We start from the raw sequence: 26,475 nt of genomic DNA, 5'->3' as shown, positions 1-26,475 counted from the left end.
GAGAAGTGTATACGGGCTATGTTGTTGCTACAGCATCTCAAGAGGGACATACAGTAATATTGCAGTTTTTCAAGCGAAGGTGTTTTAAGGGAGTATGCTAGACACAGACGTTCGCTATGCCTAGCCGAATTCTGCTAAGAGCAAACCGAACCTATGTCTGCGGACGCTTTTAGCTGACCTTATAAAACAGACCTAAAGTCTCCTCTGGACAGCATTGTTCAGGAACCAAATGAGCACCATCCCACTCCTTGTGTTTTCGTTCAAGCTGGGAAGCAGAAAGTTTACTAAACTAACTAGCTTTTTGTCAAACAGTAGTGTAGACTAGTTTGCATGGGGGTGACGTGAAAAATGTTGCAACTAATGTTGTAGTTCCATTTCTCTGACAGTCAGTGACTCATTAGCAGCAGACTTATTTTAAGCACATAAAGGCTTTATAATTCATAAAGGTCATGTTAACTGAGAGTAAGAGTTAAGGTTTGGGATAGGGTTAAAACCAGCGTCCACGACTAGGATTGAATGTACAACCTGATCCAGTCATAGGATTACGCCCTTTCACCACTCCGTCCACAGCGCCCTAACAAAACCCAAGCCTACTTGATGATAATAGCACTCACTGTTTCCCCTAGTGGACAGTTTTGAAGGCATTTCCCGACATCCTCCAATTTCAATGTCAATCTTGAACGACCTGGCAGAGCTAGCGAGTTCTTCTGTAAGAAATGACATTATACTACACGTGTTAAACTCCTCCATAAATGAAATATTAGTTTACTGTATTAGCATATTTTTTTGTTATGCATTGAAAAGGTAAAACCTTGATTGTATAACTTCGTTCATTTCCAAAATATTGTGAGAAAAACGTATCCCACCAATTGCATCACTGGCAACGGGCATTTCTATACCTGTGCAGATCAGGTATAAATAAATTAGTTAATCGAGAATATAGTACAGTATTTCAAGTCGGTAATTTTCTGACGTGGAATTATTTGTAAAACTGCAGTGTAGAGATGCTGCATCGGCACATCTGAAAAACTTCCACCTTTCCTTGATTGAAAATAATAACCCAGCAGCATCCTTAGTAGTTTGTTTGAAAATCCATTATGAAAATCCACTATGAGAGTCTATAGTGGCTAAATCAGGCATGAGAGACCATGAGTAAAAACACCTACAGTATATTAGTTGTTTAGCAGTGATTTGGCACATTGAAAACCCTCAATAGATGTTAACTGATAATATAAAGGTGGTTTTGTATACCAGGCTATGACAAAACTCCCAAGGCACTTCCCCAGGTTAAAAGCTAACGCAGTAAGTTGCAGTAGCTTACTGTATATGTATGTATGCATGTACAGTGCCTTCGGAAAGTATTCAGACCCCTTGATTTTTTCCACATTTGGTTACATTACAGCCTTATTCTAAAATGGATTTAAAACCAATCCTCAGCAATCTACACACAATACCCCTTAATGACAAAGCGAAAACAATTTTTGGGATTTTTAATGTCTCAGCCTCCAGTATTTATGCTGCAGTAGTTTGTGTCGGGGGCCTAGGGTCAGTTTGTTATATCTGGAGTACTTCTCCTGTCCTATTCGGTGTCCTTTGTGAATTTAAGTGTGCTTTCTCTAATTCTCTTTCTCTCTTTCTTTCTCTCTCTCTCGGAGGACCTGAGCCCTAGGACCATGCCCCAGGACTACCTGACATGATGACTCCTTGCTGTCCCCAGTCCACCTGGCCGTGCTGCTGCTCCAGTTTCAACTGTTCTGCCTTATTATTATTCGACCATGCTGGTCATTCATGAACATTTGAACATCTTGGCCATGTTCTGTTATAATCTCCACCCGGCACAGCCAGAAGAGGACTGGCCACCCCACATAGCCTGGTTCCTCTCTAGGTTTCTTCCTAGGTTTTGGCCTTTCTAGGGAGTTTTTCCTAGCCACCATGCTTCTACACCTGCATTGCTTGCTGTTTGGGGTTTTAGGCTGGGTTTCTGTACAGCACTTTGAGATATCAGCTGATGTACGAAGGGCTATATCAATAAATTTGATTTGATTTCATAAAAAAACAGAAATACTGAAAGTATTCAGCCCCTTTGCTCTAAGAGTCAAAATTGAGCTCAGGTGCACCATGTTTCCATTGATCATCCTTAAGATGTTTCTACAACTTGATTGGAGTCCACCTGTGGTAAATTAAATTGATTGGACATGATTTGGAAAGGCACACCCCTGTCTATACAAGGTCCCACAGTTGACAGTGCATGTCAGAGCAAAAGCCAGCCAATGAGGTTGAAGGAATTGAGAAAGGATTGTGTCGAGGCAGAAAAGATTCTGCAGCATTGAAGATCCCCAAGAACACAGTGTTCTCCATCATTCTTAAATGGAAGAAGTTTGGAACCACCAAGAGTATTCCTAGAGCTGGCTGTCCGGCTAAACTGTGCAGTCGGTGGAGAAGGGCCTTTGTCAGGGAGGTGACCAAGAACCCAATGGTCACTCTGACAGAGCTTCAGAGTTCCTCTGTGGAGATGGGAGAAAGTTGTCCTTCTGGAACGATCTCTGCATCATTCCAGCAATCAGGCCTGTATGGTAGTGGCCAGACGGAAGCCACTCCTCAGTAAGACACACGACAGCCCGCTTGGAGTTTGCCAAAAGGCACCTAAAGACTCTCAGGCCATGAGAAATAAGATTCTCTGTTCTGATGAAACCAAGATGTAAATATTTGGCCTGAATGCTAAGAGTCCCGTCTGGAGGAAACCTGGCACCATCCCTACGGTGAAGCATGGTGGTGGCAGCATCGTGCTGTAGGGATGTTTTTCATTGGCAGGGACTGGGAGACTAGCCAGGATCGAGGCAAAGATGAACGGAGCCAAGTACAGAGAGGTCTTTGATGAAAACCTGCCCCAGAGCGCTCAGGTCCTCAGACTGGGGCAAATACTGAATACTTATGTAAATGTGATGCTTTTCATGATTAATATATTAGCAAAACATTTTTTTTGCTTTGTCATTATGGGGTACTGTGTGTAGTTTGATGGGGGGAAAAAAACAGTTTCATCCATTTTAGAATAAGGCTGTAACGTAACAAAATGTGGAAAAGTTAAGGGGTCTGAATACTTTGTACTGAAATGAAACATGAATTTGAAATGAAAAATGTATACTGAAAGTATTTCCTGAGACACTTGCATCTATAACATTGGCATCTTTATTGCACAACATTCCCATAAAATTGGGAAAGGATCATTTGAGAAACAATTCATATTGAAATAAAATGAATATGTATAGTTTACATTAACCATTACACATCATACTAAATTATTTATTCATATTCATGTATAAAGACAAAAGTAGATATAAAGTCATACCTCCAAGAAATAATCAGGGATTTTACAAAATGCAATAAGTACAACATATCCTGCAGTGGCCTAGCATCATACATGATAAGCATGTAAAAAAATGTTTACAGCAAAATAAATTCTTCAGAAGCCCCTGATCCATTCACGCTACATGTCCATTAAAAGGTAGACTCAGCGATATGACGTAGATGCAGAAAGTAAACAGCATAGCGGGTTCCACAACAACTAAGTTCCACAACAACTAAGAGTGTTGAAGTGTGAAGCTCAATTTCTGAAGTTCAACTTCTCTGCTGTTTTTGTGCCATGGCTACCATGCTGTGAACAGCAGTGTGACTGTGTGAAAGCGAAGTCTTCCATCTCAATATCTCCGGCGCGGCTCATGGCAACGTCATTTCGCTGAGAATCCATTGCATGGCATTCTTTCTCCAGACAAAGTACTTCAAAATCAAATGCAACATCAATTTCTTGGTTGGTAAAAATATTTGTAAAAAAACAACTGATTTGTGGTTTCACCTCTTGCTTTTGTAAAATCAAACGCAGTGTTTAGTTAGCCATAATTAAACATTGGAGTATAGTGTAATGAACTGATACACATATTGCCAACATATATTCCACACTCTCCTTTTGTAGCATTCAATACAGCCGTAAACATGGTATAATGGTGGCAAAGCGATAAAAAAGTTTTAAACCTTGAAAATATTTCAGTTTGAAAATATATGTAGATCATTTAGTATTTTTTCAACATACCGCAGTAGAAATGGGCTCTCATTGTACTCAAGAGAAATACAATAGTTTTCCTATTTTCAAGAATTCAATTAACATCCCTTTTTCAATAAAGCACAGCATTGTGTTCGCACAGTTTTATTTCCTCCGATTAAAAATAACTAAATATTATTCCCTCAGGCATTTCTAGCGGGCAACTATAAAAAGCAGATCTGAGGTAGTGTTGTACCTGTGATAAAGTATGACAAAGCCATATTAAGCATTTTTCAACCTTGGTTAATAATTAAAATGACTATCGATTACCCAGATATGACCTCTAGGCCTATGTTTATAATTAGTGAAAAGATGTAGTTAATTTTCAAATGAAATCCAATGAATTATGGATCATTTAGAGAGACATTTTAGGGCAAGTACACGTGTAAACAAATACATGAAGAACACAAACATAACTGGCATAAAGTAACAATATTCTCTATGATATTTACAACAACAAAAAAGCATCCCATCCATCTCCGGAGTCCGTTGCTTCCTATGAACTGGTTAAAGATTGTACAGAAACAAAGTACATGAAAAAATTATCATATTTTAGTATCGCTGTCTTTATTATTCATACTCAACAGAAAATGTCTGACTTTGGCTTTCTTGTCCTTTAACAGGGTTAAAATAGTCTGGAGGTGGGGAAAAAAAACATTCAAAAAGAAGAGAACGATTTAGGGACGCTCCACAGCAGCAGCATGCCTCCTTGGCCTGGAGTTAGCCAGCAGAGCTTCAGCACTTACTAGCGGAGAGTAGACTGTGGGCTAGGCTGCCCCCTTGTGGCAGTGTGTTTGTATGCCCAGTGGCAGCAACAGCAGTTTCCACCGAGGTCTCGGATTCATCGAGGTGGCCCTTTCTTCATCCCAAATGACACCATACTCCCTACATAGTACACAAATTTTGAATAGGATGCCATTTTGGATGCACATCTTGTCCAGGAGACCCTCTCGGAGAACGTCAGCAGGGCGTTGGCGGACAGGGTCAAGCCTCCATGTTAGGCCAGGGCAGAGCACAGTATCAGTCATACACCACCTCTGGCTATGGTTCCATCTATTATAGCAGAATTTGGGCCACATAGGGAGAGTGAGTGCTCGCCACAGCTGCCAGCAGTGGAAGGTCACTGGACTCAATACTGAAATGATAAGAAAAGCCATGCTTAGATTATTGTACATAGCTGAGCAACAAGCCATGGGTATATTCTAACGCCGTTACTGTGAATGTTATTCAGATGTAAATAACAAAGTGCAGCATGTTAAGAACAGATAGAACATTGATCACAACATTTATATTTGACAATAAATGGCACCCTACCCCCTTATATAGTGCACTACTTTGGACCAGGGCAATAGGGCGCTGGTCCAAAGTAGTGCAATATATAGGGGAATAGGTGCCATTTGGGACGGAATGCCATTGTATAAGAACAGTTTAGCTGCTCACCCCAGGACCATCCCCAGCTCCTTGACGTGCACTCTAGTCTGTCCCTTCAGGTACTCTGCCAGCATTTTACTCTTGAAGTAGATCTCCTGGAGTCTGTCCTCAAGGTGCATTATGCACTGAAGAGAGTTATACTCTTGTTACATGTTTGTGATACCGAGTAGCCAAAGTAGGGAGTACTCACACTGCTAATAACTGCATGCTAATTTGGCATTTGTATGAACTTACAAAGTTGGGGGAGACATTCATTTTGTAGAGCTGGTGGGTGGACTGGAGGAGGCTGGACACAAGGCTGGACACCAGGACTTCCTTCCCCAGTTTGTTGTTGTCCATTGCTCGTCTCTGGCTGCTGGCTATCTGCACCGTCCACTTATCAGTGTCTGCGATAATGCAGACAGCCTCCGCAATGGGCTCATCCAACACTGGATGCTGCAAAAAAAAAAAGAAATAGGAGAAGACTTTGGACTCAAGACGGCTGCAGATTAGATACAGCATGTTGAGGATTAAGCGAGTTAGACTTTAGGGTCTCATGAAGCCTCACAATCCAGCTGTTTAGTGCTTGAGGTATATAGCAGTCTTTTACCTGTACAGCGTGGGCCAATTCTGACATGAGGCCCTGCCTTAACTTGTCATCGTTGGGCATCCCCTGCAGAACAAAGTCTGGCACGTTGGTCGGACAGTACCCTCCGAACAGGGACCTCCCAAAGTTGGCAATGCTCGGTTTGGAGAAATTCTCCACGAGCTTTGACCTGTTGATTTAAGACATGGAATAGACGACATCAGAACATATTCTGACACATAAGTCAGAGGTTGATATGTGAGTTGAAAACAATGTTTTTAATGTTGACATCAATATGCCCTGTAAAACTCAAGACGTATACTGTGTGAAAGTGGCCAAGTCATTGGTTCAGAGGCAGTGTGTATCTCACCCAGGGAAGGGGACCTCCACCTCCTCCTGCCACTCGTCTGGTTCCTGATCCTCTCTGTAGTAGATGTCGCTCTCGCTCTGCCTGTGGATGTCCTGCCCTGCATCTTCGCTCTCGCTGTCCCCCAACGCACTGTCCGAACTCTCGTTCCGGGGGATCTCCCAGTCATTAAGCGGGGCCACCTTCTTTTGTTGGTCCTCTATGTTGTCCCCTTTGCGGACAGTTACTGAAATCACAATGCCCTTGTCCTGCTCAGCAGAACAGCTCCGACAGGAGCCTGCCTCGGACGTGTCTGTGGAGCCACACCTACACCTGGTCTGGACATCAGCCCCCCCTCCAGCCCCACCTACCTGTCCCATAACACCCTGTCCCGTACCCTCCTGTCCCTTAGTGCTACTGCTGCTCTGGACCCCCGAAGGGTCCAGCAGCTCTTTCTGGGTTTTGTCCGTGCCGCTCGACAACTCTAGGCGTTTCGCCACGTCGTCTATAGTCCTGGTCTCGACAGGGTTTTCGTCACTGAAGTATTCGTCGAACAGCTCCGAGCACTCCTCCTCGCTGACAGGGTTCCACTGGGGCATCTTACTGGAGACGCGCATCAGAGTCTTCTCCCCCCCACCGTTGGCCTTGGTTTGGTCCGCTGATGTGCCGGTTGTGGACTTCACCCGCTGATCACCACCGCTACAGCTCTCACTCTGCTGCTGCTGTTGTTTCTGCTGCAGTAGCTGTTGTAGTAGTAACTGTTGCTGCTGTAGTAGTAACTGTTGCTGCTGTTGTTGTCGTCGTAGTTTCTGTTGATGTTGTTGTTGTAACAGCTGTTGTTGAGCTTGATGTAGTAGCTGCTGCTGCCTCTGTTTCTCCATGATGTATTTCTTGTGCTTCTTAATGTCCTCCTCCACCTTCTTCCTCCTGTTCTCGGTGTCTGACCCTGGAGACTGGGGGTCGCCGATAAGAAACAGCACTTTGGTGGCAGGCTCCTCCTGGTGGTTTGACAGAAAGGGGCCGGGTACAGGTACAGGTACGGTCTTGTCAGGGGGCTTCTTCTCCAGTGGTATCCCTGAGGAGTGGAACACCTTGATGGGCATCTCCTCTGTCATCTCCTCCTGGCTGGCCTTGACCTCCAGCTCTGCCTCAGGCTCGGTCTCCAGGAGCACACAGGCTTGCTCCCCGGGGGAGGCTGAGCCCACACGCACCAGCGTCTCCAGCTTGGCATCCACACAGGAGGTTGGTGACTCCTTCAGCGGCGCGGGCTCACTATCATCCTCCGTGTGGACGATGATGGGCACAGCGTTGGTGTTGTGGCTGGAGTGGGCCAGGGCCAGCAGGACGCTGCTCTTGGAGCCCTGACTGTTCTTATTACTGTCCCCCTCCTCGTCGTCCTCCTCCTCAGGCCCATTTCCAGCGTCAGTGTCTGTGTAGGTGCTGCTCTGCAGGCTGTTGTTGCCGTCTGAGGGGTAGCTGCTGTCCTCTCGGGACTCGGGACCCTGGCTCAGGTAGTCTCCGCTAGGCTTGTGCATGGTGACCAGCACATAGTCGGACTCCTCCACCTCCCCGCGCCGCAGTGAGGTAGTGATGAGGGAGCCGGGGATGACGATAGCCTCGTCCTCAGCGCTGTCCAGCATGTGAGTCTCCAGCAGCTCCGAGCAGCGGATGAAGTAAGTGAGCACGTAGAGGAGTCTCTGGACTAGCTCCTGTCTCCGACCCACCACTACCGTCCTGGACAGACGCACCGGGGAGCCGATGGCCCCGTACAAGTCACCTACAGGCACAAAACAAACACCACAGTTAACTACAGTTCATCCCAATTAACTACATATTTCTCATTTTCACTTTGTTACATATGTACAGCTACAATTAAAATATTAAAATGTGGTCAAAAGTGTATAACTTATTCTTTCCCTATTACATTTGGGAGAGGGAATCAGCGCTCTGTGCTACATTTGATCCTTTTCAGCCACTAGGTGGAGTTGTACACTAAAGTTATATGTGCTAAAATGAAGCCCACTATTTGGTATTTACAGCTAGTTACTGTTAAGTATAAGAGCGTCTTTTAATAGTGAAATATACAGATATATTTCTGCCATGTTATTTAACATGAAGTGAGTGATTATGAATTTCGTAGCATTTAACAGCTTAAAAAAAAATGGATCCTGACATGCCACGATGGGATGAAATTTAAGGATTGTGTGCACTGGCCAGCCGATTTAGTAGACTGCGATTTCTACTAACCGAGGTAACATTTTGGTCTGTCCTTACCGAGCTGGGCCCACAGTGGGTTGTAGGGGTGGGTCTTGGCCAGCATATCCACGCTCTGAGAAGAGTGTTTCTCCAGAAAGATCTTGATGGGCGGCTGTCCGTTGGGCATGACGGTGGGAACCCAGGCCAAGTGGTTGGTGAGGATGGCTGTGAGGAGGGCAGGGAGGAACCTGGGAGAAGAGGAAGAGAGAATTATTTAGTGCTCTACTTTTGACCAGGGTTCATAGGGCTCTGGTCAAAAGTAGTGCACTACATAGGAAATAGGGTGACATTTTGGACGCAAACACTGTCTACCGCTTCCACTCTCTGTCTGACTCATTTTTCTCAATCTCCACCCCCTCCGCAGCCTCGTGTTTCCCCTCTTCTCGAACTCATGATCATTCCGAAATACATCATAGTGGTCAGTCTAAATCACGTGGCAGTAGACTACTGCATCCTAATACAGTGAGTTCTATGAATGTCTTGCTACATTAGCAAATGATTAAGCTTAGTTTTGTAACCTCGAAAAAAACAAGCTAAAGATTGGCAGGGATCTCTGACTTTTCAGCTCGTTCACTATTGCACACATACAGCACTCAGAGAAACACAGACAGACAGGAGCACTCAACTGGTTCTTTGAAGCCTGCTCCATGAGCAGGGAGAGCTCCCTCATGAACTGTCCACAGAGCTGGTTCTTCTCGGGGGCTCCAGACATCATGGTGAGCCAAACGGGCTCGGCCACGCGGGGCATGGTGTAAAGGTTGACGATGGTCGTCCTGGAGAGGGGGAGGGAGAAACACAAGCCATCATTGTCTCGGGGTGAACAAGAGGGCCACAGTTCTAGGTCCAGGCCCTGCTTACAAGGGAGACCCTCTCTCTGAGGCAATTCAGCGTCTGGAAATTCCACAGCGGGAAGAAGTCCAGAGTTTTACACAGAACTGAGGGAATCTCTGAGGATGGAGGAATGTGCGGCATTATAGTTTTAGATCCCAGATGTTTGCTGGTGAGCAGGGAAAACAAGTAGTGTAACTATCGAACAAGAGCTATAGGTAATAGGAAGGAGATGACAGGTAGTGAGGAGATCGATGATTTGTAAAAGGTCTTTCCCTGAATTTAATTCACAGAAACTAAAAGATGAACACAAATAACCCCACTTGATTCCAGGGCTCAAGTTGCCGGAGGCATATTGTGTCTCCTTTTACAGCAGTAGTGTTGTTAAACATCAGATTTTGGTTTGAAATGACTGGGACAATTTGACACACTGCTAGGTAATATGCAGACATCGCCTAACTAATATCCCTTCAACCCTACTCTACCGTATGTTATTATTCAACGAACACATAAATGCAGAACCTTTTGCTAAAGTTCATAACAGCAACACTTCTCAGCCGCCAGTGTGAAGAACCCTATTAAAAGCCCATGGCATGGGTAGAGAGGTTTTTTCCCTGACGTGGAGAAGCCAGCCCACGGTCTAGCCTTACGGCCCATCTGACCAGCCCTCCAGGTGAACATTAAGGCAGCGACGGACGTGAAGGAACGTCAAGTCCACTGGACATTTATAAAACCGACTGAGTCTAAGTTTATACTACATTCATTCCATGTGACCTCCATACCACTGTTGTGCGGGCAGATCATTTTAAGTCAGTCAAAGAAGGAAGAGACTTTGATCGGTTTTTATCATATCCCAATCCAGGAGATATCCAATTGGCATCGTATGCGTGTTTCCATGTTGCCTTGGGGGGGGGGGGTATGGGTGTGTATTATACCAGACTGCGGCAATTTACAACAGACTTCGTCATCAAGCAGCATTTCTTCCATTTTGCGCCATTATGTTTCCATGACCTCAGAGACCTAAAGGTCAAACACAAATATAAATCTGCAACTATATTGGCCTTCCTGCTGATGGCACTGACATTATTTACTCTTCTGGTAGCCCGGACACTGTCTGAGGGAGATCGTGTTTCCTCAGCGCAGGGGCTTGGGTTGCCATGGCACAGCACCAACAGGCATATGACTGCAGCAACAGGAAGACTTCACACTGTGCCCAACACGTCTCTCCCTCCCCTCCCACAGCGTCAGTGGCTCTGCAGCAGGGGATTTCCCAGCATGCACTGGGAGCAGCAGGGGTATAGCTGGCCTGTCTTCACCGTGTGCGAGTGTGGACAGGACAGGTAGAGACTGCATGCTCCCTCTCTGCTTACAGTGCAGATTATTAATGAGCTTATTTTGGCCGGGCATGTGAGAACACCCTGTGGGGACTGCCCACTGTTAGGAAGGTCAAAAGCTATCTACGTCACACCAACTTGAACTAATGTGTGGATTAATGATCTACTGCTCTCCGACACTTTGATATATGTTACATAAAAGGAAATATACAGACCCTATGGCAACAAATTATGCCTCCACCTGTCCTCCCTCCTTGCCCAGGCTCCTAGGTAACAAGCTAAGGGATTTGCCTCTTCCTCATTGTCAGTGTGGTTTGCCTCGGTCTCAGTAAACGCATGACAGTAACAGTAACTCACCTGAATTCATTGAGGCCATCCACCATGCGGCTGTAAGCCAGAGCCCTCTGACTGGCATCAGCTGATCGCCGGCTCATTTTCATGGCCTTGTAAATGAGAACAGAGGCATGTTAAGAGGCATGTAGTTAGAGAGGGAGAAGAGAGAGAGGGAACCCCCCCTGAGACTACACACACGGACAAGAACAGAGACTGGATACAGTGCCTTCAGAAAGTGTTTCACACCCGTTTACTTTTTCCACATTGTGTTGTGTTGCATAGTGGTATTAAAAATGATTTGTCATTTTTTTGTCAACGATCTACACAAAAAAAGAACTCTTTAATGTCAAAGTAGAAGAACAATTTGAACATTTGTAAAACATTTATGAACAATAAAACACTAATATATCTTGATTAGATAAGAATTCATACAAGAATTCATACATGTTAGAATCACTTTTGGCAGCGATAACAGCTGTGAGTATTTCTGGGTAAGTCTCGAAGAGCTTTCCACACCCGGATTGTGAAACATTTGCCCATTATTCTTTCAAAAATGATTTTTGCTGTTGATCAATGCTAGATAACGAGGTTTTGCCATAGATTTTCAAGCAGATTTAAATCAAAACGGCCACTCAGGAATATTCACTGTCTTCTTGGTAAGCAATTCCAGTATAGATTTGGCCTTGTGTTTTAGATTATTGTCCCGTTGAAATGAGAATTAATCTCCCAGTGTCTGTTGGAAAGCAGACTGAACCCGGCTTTCCTCTTGGATTTTGCCTGTGAAAAACTCTCCAGTCCTTAACGATTACAAGCATACCCATAACATGATGTAGCCACCACTATATCAATAGTGCTACTCAGTAATGTGTTGTATTGGATTGAAATGCCTCTCCGTTCACAACATATCATTTTGTATATCTACCATCACTGTCAAATACGCCAGGGAGACTTCTCCACACACCGGCAACAATATCTATGGGAGCAGCTCCTCACCTGCTCAATGGCACTTTTGAGTTTGTTCATGTGGCTCTCGAAGAGGGGGAAGTGGGAGAAGAAGAAGTCCTGGAACTTGCTGTTCTCCTCCTCGTCCTGGGAGAGGAGGAAGATGACGCCGATGGCTATCTTCTTCTTTCTCGCCACGCCCAAGCTAGGACCGCCGCTCTCGTCCGACATGTTAAAGCTCTCCTCCACAGACCTGGGGCAGGGAAGAAAAAAAAACACAGAAATTATACGGGGGACACAAGAGACATCGCGACTATGAAGTGAACGTCAGTATTCTTAACAGGCAAAAGGAGAGAGTTAAATTATGCCTTACAGATGACATAAGATCTCAACCTGGAAAAGGGGGGAGAGCAATAGAACTCACTAATCAGGATAGATAGAACACCAAGAGTAGTTGATACTCTTCAACAGGGACAACTCCCAGAATAAACAATGCGCTGAAATAACTAAATGTCATTTGCAACTGGTCATGTACTATTAAGCCAATACCAGTGACTATGCGGTTTGGGGTCCTGTAATTGATCGGTGTATTACACAGTTTTATGATCCTCCAGTCCAGTCATTTGTATATACAGTAGCGATGCCTGCTGGAATTTGAGGAAGGCCTAGAGGGGCTCCACTTCACACGGGCGTTCGAGAGGCCCTGACGGGGGGGGGGGGGGGGGACGACACACGCCAGAAGGGGAATGCGTGTCATTGTGTTGAGCTGCTGTCTCACCATCTTGGGAAGACCCCGTTTTCCAGACTGGTGGTCTGGCTGCGGAGCCAGCGTCTCTGGTAGCTACTGGCCTGGCTGCTGGTGAGGGAGGAGCCCGGGGAGGGGAACGGAGTGATCAAGAGACTGCTCAGAGATGCTGTGGAGGGAGGGAGGCATGGATAGAGGGAGTAAGAGAAGAGGAATGACAGAGGGGGAAATGGGAGTAACAGAGAGCCATAGAAGTGGAGAGAGCAAAAGAGAGGAGTTGAGGAATGAGAAAGGAGAGAGAACAAAAGGAGAGAATAGAAGAGAGGGGGAGGGTAACAGAGAGAAAAGAGGGAGAGTGAGTCAGTCAGGAAGGTTACTCATAGACAACAGAACAGGGGAAACTCACATAGCAGACGTCTGCACTGCATTCGTTCAGCTTCCCACAGCCCTCCCTGATTATTACAGCATGGCTGGGACATTCAATATCACCTCACAGTCACAAGGAAAGCTGACCCAATACCAGGCACCACGTAGGCATAGATCAATGGAGGCATGCCAAATGTTTGTGATTGAGGACTAGGGAGGTGTATGGGTGTAGGAGAAGGGGAGCTTTTTGTGTGTGTGTGTGTGTACGCGGTAGAGGGGACCAAATTAGAACCTCATTTACTAGTACCAGGTTTTCAGAGGTGCTATATTTAAGCATCTGCCTGTGACGCGGGTGGTTGACAGAAAGTGAGATTCCTCTCATGCTGGCAATGCCAGGGCTGGGGGTCAGTTTCCACTGCAAAAGATTTTCCAGCATCTCTCTCTCTCCTCCACACCCCCATGAAGGATCGCTACATGGTGGCAGTGGGGGTCAATGAATGGAAAAAAAGGGTGGCCGTTAACATCTGCGCCATGCCTCCATTAGAAAGGCCCTGGTCAAACGTAATGCACTGTGTAGGGCACAGGGTGCCATTTGGGATGCAGCCGTGGTGACACTATCAATCCAGTTTGACCTTGAAGAGAAAGAAACGCTGTGTGGAGCTGACTGGTCTACAGTCGTGACCCAGAGGAATGTGGCTTCATCTAAACCCCATTAGTTGTTATAGCACTCTTGTTTCGAGATGGTTCAGCGAGAGAGGACACACCAGTGAGACGAATCTAGTACTAAAACCTAGTAACCGAGGCGCAGCATCTCAGAGAGAGAGAGACATATAAGGCTTAGGATCAGTGCAGGGTGTCTAGCAAGGCTAATCCTGGATTTAGTTAATAGGCATTACCTGATCTGGCGATTCCACTGTCTCTCTCGTCGTACAGGTTTCTGCCCGGCATATCCATGGGGTTACTGTGGCCTGCAGGAGAGAACGAGAGAAAGAGAAAGGGAGAGAGAGAGAAGGGGAAAGACTGAGAAACAGACCAGGTCGACTCGGCCCACTGAGGAGCGCAAGCCGGGAGGGGTGCCAGTGCTTTACCCACCACCACTCTCAAAGCAAGGGGCAACCTTCATTTCCCAATGACCAAGTCCACCAATTACATACCGCCACAGTGCAAGAAACTTCCTACAGGGCCCTCTACTAGGGTACTGTGGTTTGTTGTGTTCACTCTAACCCCACTCTGTTGAAGCAGGTGCAGCAGCAGTAGCATCGGAGATACACAACATGTACGTTCGCAGAGGTCTAACTTGGCGTGAACACAATGGGCTAAATGACAAGGGGAAAGTTCACGCCATAGTTTACGAGTGCAGAAAAATGTGGTGGCCAAGGCATTGTTTGGTGTGGTGCTGTTGATATGATTTACGGTCAAATCAACACAAGCTTGGCTACAACGCGCCGTTGCCCCCCTGCCCACCCTGGCCTGCACCTTATGAACATTCCACTATAGCATAGCTAGGGAGCAACATGCCGTGCCACCTAGCAGTGGCTTACAGAGGGTCACATGGAGGCTATTTATACGTAAATCACCACCCCTGCCACCACTCCATTAAAACAAGGGGAGAGGTTTCGGCGGTTTGGAGAGGGAGGGAGGAAAAGGAGGCGGGGAGGGGGTGGAGAGGTTATGGTTCAAAGGGAGTGAAGAAAGTGAGGGGTACAACAACCATTAAGCAGATATTGACCATGCCCCGCAATACACTTGCTGACACATGCAGCGTGCGTACACATGCATGCAACTGCACACAAGCACATCGCAAACCTGAAAAGAAAGAGGCACTCTTGATGAGACGGAGAGGGCCCTGCTCAGAGAAGGCCCGCCGCGGGCTGCAGAGCTGAGATAAACCTGCGCAGCACAAAACGGACAGAGAGAAGAGACAAAACAAAACCGGACATGAACCACTATTAGTAAAGAAGCAGGAGGCCGACTACCATGTAGGCACTCGAACCCGGGCGGAGAGACGGACAACCTGGAGCAGTCCGGGACCACAATGTGACCACAACGGAACCGCAACGTCCGTCGGATATGTTTAGTTGGCACGGAGAGTAGTCGGTCAGGTGGACCAAGATCCCGCACAGAAAATACAACCTCAGTGAAATACTTTTTTAGAAAACATTCCCGAAATTGTAGAGAAGAGTGTATTTTCTGTGGGGATGACAGAGAGAAAACAAGAGATGAATTTGCCAAAAGATCTGTGTTTGCTTCATAAATCTCTAGAGGCACAGGCTCCAGCGGAGAACTCAAATTCAATTCAGCCCGTTTTAAAAACGGTCCTGAAATGGACATTCGAGGAAAGGGAACAAACCGTTTGACTGGAGAATAAACATCAATTCAGATAAAGTCCATTTACATGTAACACACGTAAAAAGAGAGCCAGTGTCTGATAAAGATTTGCAACACAGATCACATCCCAAATAAAGGAAACATGAGGAAATGAAGGATACAAAGTATATTGAAAGCAGGTGCTTCCACACAATTGTGGTTCCTGAGTTAATTAAGCAATTAACATTCAAATCAGTCTTAGGGTAATGTAATGTATAAAAATGCCATTCATTTTGGCCACCATGGCTAAAAGAGGAGTTCTCAGGGACTTTGAAAGAGGGGTCTCAAAGGAGCATAGGGGTTTTCAAGGGTGTGTCTGTGTCTCAAGACACCAGATCACAACCAAATTTAACAGGTATGGGAGGTTCTGGAGTGGTGCCTGAGACTGTTTTCCATCGCCATCAACAAAACACCAAATTATGGAACTTCTTGTGAAAGAATGGTGTCGCATCCCTCCAGTGGAGTTCCAGACATTTGTAGGATCTATGCCAAGGCACAGTGAAGCTGTTCTGGCTTGTGGTGACCCAACGCTCTATTAAGACACTTTATGTTGGCGTTTCCTTTATTTTGGAAGTTAACTGTGTCTATGCATGGATAAAACGATAAACAAAGACATGATAGATAAACAAAACAGTGCTTCAGTACAACCAAAATAAAATAAAACCCATAGGTGTCGATATGAACAGTATACAGCCATTCATGTGTGAGACATTGTAGGTGCCAGACCAGTCAGTTGTACTGTGGTTGTGGTTACCTATGTTCCCCAGGAGACCGTTAGCCACAGTGTTCTGATCCGGCCTCAGAGCATTGGGGTCCTGACCGATGAACTCCAGGCTGTCTTGCAGTCTGCCAGGAGCACACAGACAATGGCACAGGTTCAAAGGGCATCAGTAGAAGAGATCGAGATAGATGGAGCAAGTATAGAAAGAGGAGAAGGAAGAGGAAGACAGGAGAGAGACGAGAGAGAGACAGGAGAGAGAGAGAATGAGAGACATGAGGGCAGGTGGTAGTAGGGCTTACGTGTTCAGGCTGCCATAGACACTGCTCCCTGTTCGGGCTGTAAACACTTTACTCAGCATCAGCTGATGGGGCGACCTGTGGGCAGACAAGGGAGAAGGGGCGAGAAAGATGGAGGGGGGGGGGGATTAATGATGACTTGGTGCTCCTAATGTGTGATGTACTGTACCAGTCAAAAGTTTGGACTCATTCAATGGTTTTCCTTTATTTTCACTATTTTCTACATTGTAGAATAATATTGAAGACATGCAGAGAGTGTGCAAAGCTGTCATCAAGGCAAGGGGTGGCTTTGACGAATCTCAAATATATTGTGATTTGTTTAACACTTCTTTGGTTACTACATGATTCCATATGTGTTATTTCATAGTTATGATGACTTCACTATTATTACACTATTCAATAATGACATCACATCAAGACAGCTGCTGTGTACATTTCTTAGATCTCCAGTTCAAAGTGCGGTGGGACACAATCTTTCCCCCCTCCCCTGAATCTCACCGTATCTGATGGATTTTGAGTGTGGAGCCCTTGTAGCTCATGGCCACAGAGCCAAACATCATCTCCCCCAACATGTTGGCGTCAGAGGAGCACCGTGACCCCTGAGAGACAGGAGAGGAGAGGGTGAGTAAACTGCATGGTTTTCTACCATCAAGACAACCATAATACATTGGATTGACAAAGTCTGAAAGGCATTTATTTTTTTGGTTGTCCAAACACTTTGATCACTTGCCCTCAAATGTAAATGAGCTTTTCATGCAGAGAACATTTACATTACATTTACATTTAAGTCATTTAGCAGACGCTCTTATCCAGAACCATATATTGCCTGCCTTTCACCAACACATAGGGGACAAATAAGAAACTATTCGTAAAACAATTCTAAGAGCAGGCTCAACTTGCCTGACTGCCATAAATGGTCTGTCTTTCACTCAAATGGGGAGAAACCAGAAATATCAGTTGTAGGCTACTGGAAGTCGTTGTAGTTTTTTTTTCTTTTTTCGCAATCACACACACACACACACACACACACACACACACACACACACACACACACACACACACACACACACACACACACACACACACACACACACACACACACACACACACACACACACACACACACACACACACACACACACACACACACACACACACACACACACACACACACAGAGTTGAAGTTTACATATACCTTAGCCAAATACATGTAAAACCCAGTTTCATAATTCCTGATATTTAATCCTAGTGTTCTTTGACTTACAAGCCTCCTTTTCCTCCAAACATAACAATGGTCATTATGGCCAAACAGTTCTATTATTGTTTCCTAAGACCAGAGGACATTTCTCCAAAAAGTATCATCTTTGTCCCCATGTCCAGTTGCAAACCGTAGTCTGGATTTTTATGGCGGTTTCGGAGCAGTGGCTTCTTCCTTGATGAGCGGCCTTTCAGGTTATGTCGATACAGGACTCGTTTTACTGTAGATATAGATACTTTTGTACCGGTTTCCTAAAGCATCTCACAAGGGCCTTTGCTGTTGTTCTGGGATTGATTTGCACTTTTCGCACCAAAGTACGTTCATCTCTAGGAGACAGAATGTGTCTCCTTCCTGAGCGGTATGACGGCTGCGTGGTCCCATGGTGTTTATACTTGCGTACTATTGTTTGTACAGATGAACGTGGTACCTTCAGTCGTTTGGAAATTGCTCCCAAAAATGAACCAGACTGGTGGAGGTCTAGTCTGAGGTCTTGGCTGATTTCTTTTGATTTTCTCATGATGTCAAGCAAAAAGGCATGGAGTTTGAAGGTAGGCCTTGAAATACATCCACAGGTACACCTCCAATTGACACAAATTATGTCAATTAGCCTATCAGAAGCTTCTAAATCCATAACATCATTTTCTGGAATTTTCCAAGCTGTTTAAAGGCACAGTCAACTTAGTGTATGTAAACTTCTGACCCACTGGAATTGTGATACAGTGAATTAGAAGTGAATCTGTCTGTAAACAATTGTTGGAAAAATTACTTGTGTCATGCAAAAAGTAGATGTCCTAACAGACTTGCCCAAAAATATAGTTTGTTTGTTAACAAGAAATTTGTGGAGTTGTTGAAAAATGAGTTTTAATGACTCCAACCTAAGTGTTTGTAAAACTTCCGACTTCAACTGCATGCATGTATGTATGTATGCATGTATGTATGTAACAAACACCTGTCCATGAGTGACTGTTCAGTTTACTTGCCCCAGGCAAGTGTCAAACTATTAGGGTTCAAGCCAGTGTCTTTTGATCATGAAATAGCTCTCAGTGGTATGCTTTGAGGAGCTGTGGCCCATCTATCCAAACAGCGTGTGAGGTGTCAGAGGGACCATTCTTACCCATAGAGATGTACTAGAGTTAAATCTCCTTTCCAATGGTGTTTCGCATGCCAAAACAGGCCTTGAGCCAAGTGCGCCTCTCTATCCAACAGTATGTTCTCACCTGGAAGCGCAGGCCCTGTTCCCTGGGTTCCCGGGGCTCGGAGGCGCAGGAGGAGGAGCTGTCTAGAGAGCTGGAGCTGCCCCCTGTAGGCCTCAGCTGGCAGCACTTCCCAAACACCTTCATCTGGGCCTCACTACTGCATATCTTCTGCAGGGGGAGGACCAAACAAATTATACACACACACACACACACAACTCTTCAAATTAGTGGATTCGGCTATTTCAGCCACACCTGTTGCTGACGGAAACGTCTAGGAACAACGGCTCAGCCGCGACTTGGCAGGCCACACAAGCTCACAGAACATGACCGCCGAGTGCTGAAGCGTGTAAAAATCATCTGTCCACGATTGCAACGCTCACTACCGAGTTCGAAATTGCCTCTGGAAGCAACGTCAGCACAATAACTGTTCGGCGGGAGCATCATGAAATGGGGTTTCATGGCCGTGCAGCCGAAAAAAAGCCTAAGATCACCATGCGCAATGCCAAGCGTCGGCTGGAGTGGTGTAATGTTCGCCGCCATTGGAGTCTGGAGCAGTGAAAACGCGTTCTCTGGAGTGATGAATCACGCATCACCATCTGGTAGTTCCGATGGATGAATCTGGGTTGGCAGACGCCAGGGGAACTCTACCTTCCCCAATGTCAACTGTAAAGTCTGCTAAATGACTTAAATGTAAATGTAAATGTAAAGTCTGGTGGAGGAATAATGGTCTGGGCTGTTTTTCATGGTTCCGGCCCCTTAGTTCAAGTGAAGGGAAATCTTAACGCTATAGCACACAATGACATTCCAGGTGATTCTGTGCTTCCACTTTGCACAAAGCGAGAGCAATAATGAAATGGTTTGTCGATATCATTGTGAAAGAACACGACTGGCCTGCACAGAGACCTGACGTCAAACCCATCAAACACAGTTGGGATGAATTAGAACGCCAACTGCGAGCCAGGTCTAATCACCCAACATCAGTGCCTGACCTCACTAATGCTCGTGGCTGAATGGAAGCAAGTCCCCGCAGCAATGTTCCAATATCTAGTGGAAATCCTTCTCAGAAGAGTGGAGGCTGTTATAGCAGCAAAGGTTGGGACCAACTCCATATTAATGGCCATGATTTTGGAATGATATGTTTGAGCAGGTGTCCACATACTTTTGGTAATGTATGTAGTAGTATTGTAGAATAAGGCCCTGGTCCTTGGAGTTTAACACATACACCCCCCCACCAAAAAAACACTAGTATTTGTCATGGCCCATCACATAAATAAGAAGCATATTGCCTCTGTCCTAGGTTTGATGAGCTTCTGACTGATCTTTAAACATAAATGCTGGATATCTTTTGCACAGAGGGCACATTTAGAGGAATTGTCTGACAGTATAATTACACATACCTGGATGGAATTCAATAGTTTAGCGGTACAAACTTTCCCCCAAAAGATATGCGTGTAGAGCGACAAAAATGTTCTTCTGTTCATGTATGAATGATTGATGTTTTATAGACATACATTGCTTAAATAATGATAATAACAAACAGTGCATTGAGGAATTTCCTAAGAAACCAAAGTGTTAGTGACGTTAAATGTAAATAATAAAATATATTTTTTAAATCAAGCCTTTATCAAAGCTTTATCTCGTATTTCTACGCAAACACAACCAACATAGAGCCTTTCTGTATCTCACAAAATTAGATTGATGTCAGAGCATTTAAAGTTATTTCTGTTGGTCTTAAATCCATACAGATTAAAACACAAATCGTATCCCCCCCCATGTGATGTGACTTAATTTGTCTGCAGAGAATGGCACCCTATTATACTGGACTGCGTGTGTTGCTTTGCTTTAGTAATGGCTCACATCAAACAAATGTCTCGCCACGCCCTGATAGAGTACACAAAGGCTTGGTACATGCGAGTGCCTGTCATATGACTTCCTCAGGAACTCGTGAGCTGGAGCTGCAACCGCACTCTTGCTCTCTCTTGCTCTCCCTCCCTCCCTCCCCCTCCCTCTCTGCAGCACCCACTCCCTCCCCCTCTCGGCTCACTCACTGCTCACCCTCTTTGTAGCTTGTACAACCTCATTGCTCCCCCCTCCCTCTCTAGCTCTCCATCTCTCAAGCCAACTCGCTCACTCTAACTTGCTCTCCACCTCTCTAGGGAGAAACAATATCCTCAGGCAAAAAACCATCATGTGACAGGGGTCACACAGGAGCGAACTAAACCTTAATCATGCTGCAGAATGCATTGAAAGGCAATGACTAACATGGTACCAACACTTGTTGCATAGACAGGCCTAGCTAATTGTGGCCCTTAATCAATAAACTCATATTGCTTTTTGATGCAAAAATGTACAATAGATTGTTAAAGTAAATACACATGTTCTATTTGGACACAAGGGTGATACAGGTCAAGCGGTTGGGGTGTTGTCAACACCAAAGTACATTGCAGCAACCAATGACAATGCAATTCCAAAAGGGCTGAAGATGTGTGAGAGAGAGTCAGAGACTGTGGTCATGTGAGTCTGGAGGAATGTTTACACATCGGTGGCGGGTGTCAGCTGATGCTATTATTATTGGAGATAAGAGGTCCAGTTCAAACCGGTCAAGCCCTCTCTAATACAGCCACAGGAGCTATAGACAGCACTACCCATTTCCCCCACGCTATGTGTACAGCCTCATAAAACACCTTCCCCAGACAAGACAGACACACAACCTCCCCATAGCCCTCACCGAAGTGTCACTCACCGAGGCAGGGGCTTCCTCTGCACTCCTCTTTTTGGCACTGGAGTCGAAGAGGACATTTCTCCCCCGTCGCTCACAGTCTTGGTACACTATCAATCTGATCTGGCTAGGGTCCAGCTGTGGGGATGACCAGCTAGAGAGAGAGAGCGAGAGAGGGACAAGCATGAAGCATATGACCATGATGGCACTACTAGCAATGAATGTAGACCTGTTAATCAAACTATCAAACTGACTCTCAAAATATCAGCAGTGTGTAAAGACAGACATTCCCCAGTCAGACCTGTTTTCACCCAGTCAGAATACCAGAACCAAGCAGAGGTCCATATTGGCCCAGGTAAACACCATTAAATAAAAGGATAAGTTCAGGTTCACAGTGATAGACTGACAGTTGGTTAATAAGTCCTCTGAAGCGGTCAGCCCTTTCGGTCGGTGGGCCTGCCTGTCGTGCCATTGCTGTCATTCCTCCCCTCATTCTGCCGCCTGCCTGATGGGGAGCAGAGACAGCTATGGCCACCTCCCAGCCTCCACCACAGGGCCTGCTTGGTTTGGAGGGCCGTAAAAAATGTGATGGACAGAACGACGAGACAGAGGAGGATTTTTCTCAAATCTGAGGGATGGGAAACAGGGAGTGGATAGGCCTATTTCTAGCTGTTTATTGGAGAGTCTGTGAGGGGTCCTCTTAAATGCCACTGTTTTGAGGAGGGGTGAGGGGGCTTAGCTGTCCTAGCTCCCTGTCAATACCCCAAGTCACAGCCCACTGGTATTTATGTTCTCTGCATTACTGTGGTCCATCAGGACCTGGGATGTGTACTGGTCTGGGCTAAGTACATGTGTGTTGTGTGACGCGTTGTTTACCAAAACACTGGTGTCAGTCACATTATAACCTACACTCCTAGGTCTTCTTAAGCCTCTAATCTAAAGGAACTTTTAATCAAATTATCCTTTGCTCATCTCAAGTCGTTTGATAATTTATTAGGGGCTTGGATGGTACACTGTATATTAGATTTCGACCGATTATGATTTTTCAACGCCGATACCAATTATTGGAGGACCAAAAAAGCAGATACCAATTAAATCGGCCGGTTTTTAATTTGATTTATTTGTAATAATGACAATTACAACAATACTGAATGAACACTTACTTTAACTTAATATAATACAGTTTTAAGTTTTAGGTTGTAGTTATTATAGGACTATTTCCCTCTATACCATTTGTATTTCATTAACCTTTGACTATTGGATGTTCTTATAGGAAACTTTTATAAGATAAGTTAATGCTAGCTAGCAACTTACCTTGGCTTACTGCATTCGCGTAACAGGCATTCTCCTTGTGGAGTGCAACGAGAGACAGGCAGGTCGTTATTGCATTGTACTAGATAACTAAGTTTGCCAGATTGAATCCCCTAAGCTGACAAGGTGAAAGTCTGTCTTTCTGCCCCTGAACAAGGCAGTTAACCCACTGTTCCTAGGCAGTCATTGAAAATAAGAATGTGTTCTTAACTGACTTGCCTAGTTAAATAAAAGGTATTAAAATTGTAAAAAAAAGTTATTCTAAAGATCGGCAAATCGGCGCCCCAAAATTTCCAATTGTAATGAAAACTTGAAAATCTGCCATTCCTATTAAATCGGTCGACCTCTACTGCGTGTACACACACACACTATACCGGGGGATTTGGGAAAAAGCACCCGGATGTTTTTTCAACACAGTCAATACCATTGAAACTATTTCTTTGAAGTGTAATACATTTGAACATTTACAGATACTTGTTAAGTAAATACTTGCAGTCAACTTGTGCAGTACCTCAGAAGATAAAGAAGACTGTTTCTTCATTTCACCTGTCACAATTTTTTATTAGAAGGCTTACCTGCAGTCCCCAGGTAAAGCCTCACGTGGTGTTTGTTTACAAGCACACGACGACAAAAGACAGGAGCCTTATTTGTCACCCACTGTTGTGCTGCACGCGCCAGATGATCTAGTTACAGTATGGAATTCACAACTAAATGTTTGCCAGCCAGGTATCTTATTACTATTAAGTTAATGGTCTAAAATATGCCAAATACTCCGCAGTTGTGCATTTGGTTTGCTAATTTAGTAGCTAGTTAGCTATCTAGCTAAGTGGTTAGCTACAGTAGTTCCAAAATCAAGATTTGCTTGGTAACAGCAGAGAATCCCCTCCTGGACTAACTGTTTAATGTTTAATACTGTTTAATATTTGTTTTGTATGTGCAGCAAACTTTGAGTAGCATTTTTTAGATACTTGTATAGTTTGTCGGAAACTATACAATGTTTGCAATGCCTTTGTTTGAATTTAGTTAGCATTCTCTCCGGAATTTTACATGTACTTGTTAGCATTGATAACCTTCGGATTAGAGCCTCGGTGGGGTTGAAAACATTGCCCCTTGTGTTCAGCGCCAATATTACCTAATATCCCAGTATGGTACACGGTCGGTAGGAAAGTATGACACTGGATACTGCCCAAGCCTAGCTCGTATCACATCGGCCTAACATAAGGAATCTATTTCAATGATAGATGTTATTATCAGGGTCCTCACAATCATTTCTAAGTCCGAGTACAATATTCCCTTTATGTGCCCATCAGACCTTCACTCAATGACAGCACTAATCGAGGAGGTCGGTTAAACGAAAAACAACATTCAAGAAAATAAACCTTGAAAGCGAATGAGGTGATGGTATACAAATCCTATAAAGTAATAATCCTTGGACTCATTCAGGAGTGCAAAAGTTGTCCATTTTGAAAGCAAGGCCTACCCTGGCGGGAATCAGCATTCCATGGCAGGCCAAGAATACTCCCCTACCCATTGTAGAACGTAGCAAAGAGCAGACTAGTCAAAGTTAATGCGCCTTTGTCCCAAACGGCACCCTATTCGCTACATAGGGCACTACTTGTTCCACAAAAGTAGTGCACTATATAGGGATTAAAAGATGTCATTTGGGATGCAACCAACCCGTTACACCCCAGGCTCTCCATAGCTAGCCTATATATTCTGTTCAGAAACATCCAATTCCCCTCAGACAACCAAGTCATCAATGATGTTGGCTCTGAGTTATGCATGAGGCATTCACTTTTCTCATTGGGGCAAAAGTCAGTCCTCTCTCTTTCGTGAGTTATCGTGTAGTTGAGAAGTGTCAATTTGTTAGTAGGTGAACGGAAGTGTCCTATAATTGGCCTAAATGATAGGATCAAATGACAGTAGCGCAGGCCTCGAGCCCATCAATATGTTTTAAGGACCATGGCATTACTCCTTAGCATGACACATTTACATGTAGACTAGGCCTAGCTAAAGCTAGTAATAGGATTCATTCAGCCTAACAAACAGAAGGGAGTACAAAAACATAATATGAGCTTGGCAAATGCTTTCAGCAGAGGATAAAAGACAACGCAGCTCTCCATCTTATCAGAACAGAAGTCAGCAGACGAGAGAAAGTGGAGCAGTTTTAAGAACTTTGTGTCCATCAACCAGGGACAGAAAGGGAGCAGGGAGAAACAAGGAAACAGACCCTGTGACAGTTGGCTATTATGAGCCATTCATAAAAGCAGCAGCACACAAGACTGTTACATACAGCAGCACAGTGCTGACCTCAATTCAGACTGCGCGTATAAAATAGGCTACAAAAAAAGGCCTATAAACAAATTAATTTCCTTGCAGTATCCACCTCTTAATGCGTTTCTCCATCCCTCAGTCTATGAATGCTTCAAATGTACCATTTAGACGAGGGCATTTGTAATAACAACAACAATTTGCTTATAGCTCAGCTGTATCAATCAGAGCATACAATCTACAAAAGAGCATACAATCTACAAAGAAGCATTGTGTGAGTCGGAGCCCTGCAGTGCCAAAGTAAACTCCCTAAAAATTACAAAGACGTACAGCCTTTGACTGAAAGGCGGTAAACACTGCATCCACACTGGTTCCAAATCGAGAAGCAACTGCAAGCTGTCAGAGCACTAATCACCACATTACATAACACAGCAGCACACTGTCACCACAATTATAGTGAAAATATATAGCCTTGCGCCACGTAAAAACAAGTAGATTCAAGCACCGCGACACACAGCTGCAGCTCTCTCTCTGTGAAGCAGAAAGTAACCTTGAGTTAGGTATTCTAACCACATTCAAATCCAACACGGTCAAATCCTGAACACTATCACAAACACCTGGCAATAATCATGCACACAAGCAGCAAGCCGTTTGAAATATTTCTAGGTACCTGGGCATCATTGTGCATCTGCCAGTCTTTCCCCCGGCCCTCTCCTTGCCCTCTCATCCACTGCGTGGCTAAGAATAGCACTGAACTAAATTCACACAACAACATGAGACTGTCAGGTGATCTTTGCGCTGTGCTGGACAGCGCCTGGACAAAGGCATCCCGGCACTGCCGCTGCCCACTGGGCGGGAGTCTAGTCACCCTCTGAAACTAAAGAAAGTGACAGGCACAGCCATCCACTGGAAGTCTTCACAGGGAATAATATGTCCTCCTCGCTGTGACTGCAAAACAGCCCTCCCTCCCACCAGAAAGGCACACGCTGCAGAGGCCATTGGGACACTGTGTGTGTGTGTGTGTGTGTGTGTGTGTGTGTGTGTGTGTGTGTGTGTGTGTGTGTGTGTGTGTGTGTGTGTGTGTGTGTGTGTGTGTG

General features: G+C 44.9%; 1 protein-coding gene across 4 annotated transcripts in view; it reads right to left on the bottom strand.

Annotated features, from left to right (window-relative positions):
* Nucleotides 1-3,170: 3,170 nt before the first annotated feature.
* LOC123999126 (folliculin-interacting protein 1-like) overlaps nucleotides 3,171-26,475 on the bottom strand; it is a 34,964-nt gene continuing 11,659 nt past the window's right edge. For 2 of the 4 annotated variants that reach the window (XM_046304568.1, XM_046304565.1), the window contains 17 exons: nucleotides 21,821-21,950; nucleotides 19,099-19,245; nucleotides 17,122-17,222; nucleotides 16,627-16,701; nucleotides 16,361-16,452; nucleotides 15,046-15,129; nucleotides 14,136-14,207; nucleotides 12,907-13,042; nucleotides 12,180-12,381; nucleotides 11,211-11,296; nucleotides 9,318-9,464; nucleotides 8,710-8,879; nucleotides 6,460-8,212; nucleotides 6,114-6,279; nucleotides 5,759-5,959; nucleotides 5,534-5,649; nucleotides 3,171-5,228 (listed from right to left, as the gene is read on the bottom strand). In XM_046304568.1, coding sequence (XP_046160524.1) covers nucleotides 5,150-5,228; nucleotides 5,534-5,649; nucleotides 5,759-5,959; nucleotides 6,114-6,279; nucleotides 6,460-8,212; nucleotides 8,710-8,879; nucleotides 9,318-9,464; nucleotides 11,211-11,296; nucleotides 12,180-12,381; nucleotides 12,907-13,042; nucleotides 14,136-14,207; nucleotides 15,046-15,129; nucleotides 16,361-16,452; nucleotides 16,627-16,701; nucleotides 17,122-17,222; nucleotides 19,099-19,221 — 3,603 coding nt within the window. In that variant the 5' untranslated portion in view covers nucleotides 19,222-19,245; nucleotides 21,821-21,950 and the 3' untranslated portion in view covers nucleotides 3,171-5,149. Of the gene's footprint in view, nucleotides 5,229-5,533; nucleotides 5,650-5,758; nucleotides 5,960-6,113; nucleotides 6,280-6,459; nucleotides 8,213-8,709; nucleotides 8,880-9,317; nucleotides 9,465-11,210; nucleotides 11,297-12,179; nucleotides 12,382-12,906; nucleotides 13,043-14,135; nucleotides 14,208-15,045; nucleotides 15,130-16,360; nucleotides 16,453-16,626; nucleotides 16,702-17,121; nucleotides 17,223-19,098; nucleotides 19,246-21,820; nucleotides 21,951-26,048; nucleotides 26,187-26,475 lie in introns of those variants that run through there. The other 2 variants (XM_046304566.1, XM_046304567.1) reach the window with 2 other exon arrangements.

This window comes from Oncorhynchus gorbuscha, linkage group LG16, assembly GCF_021184085.1.
Source record: "Oncorhynchus gorbuscha isolate QuinsamMale2020 ecotype Even-year linkage group LG16, OgorEven_v1.0, whole genome shotgun sequence".
Lineage (NCBI taxonomy): Eukaryota > Metazoa > Chordata > Actinopteri > Salmoniformes > Salmonidae > Oncorhynchus > Oncorhynchus gorbuscha.
This window is presented reverse-complemented; position numbering and strand designations above follow the sequence as displayed.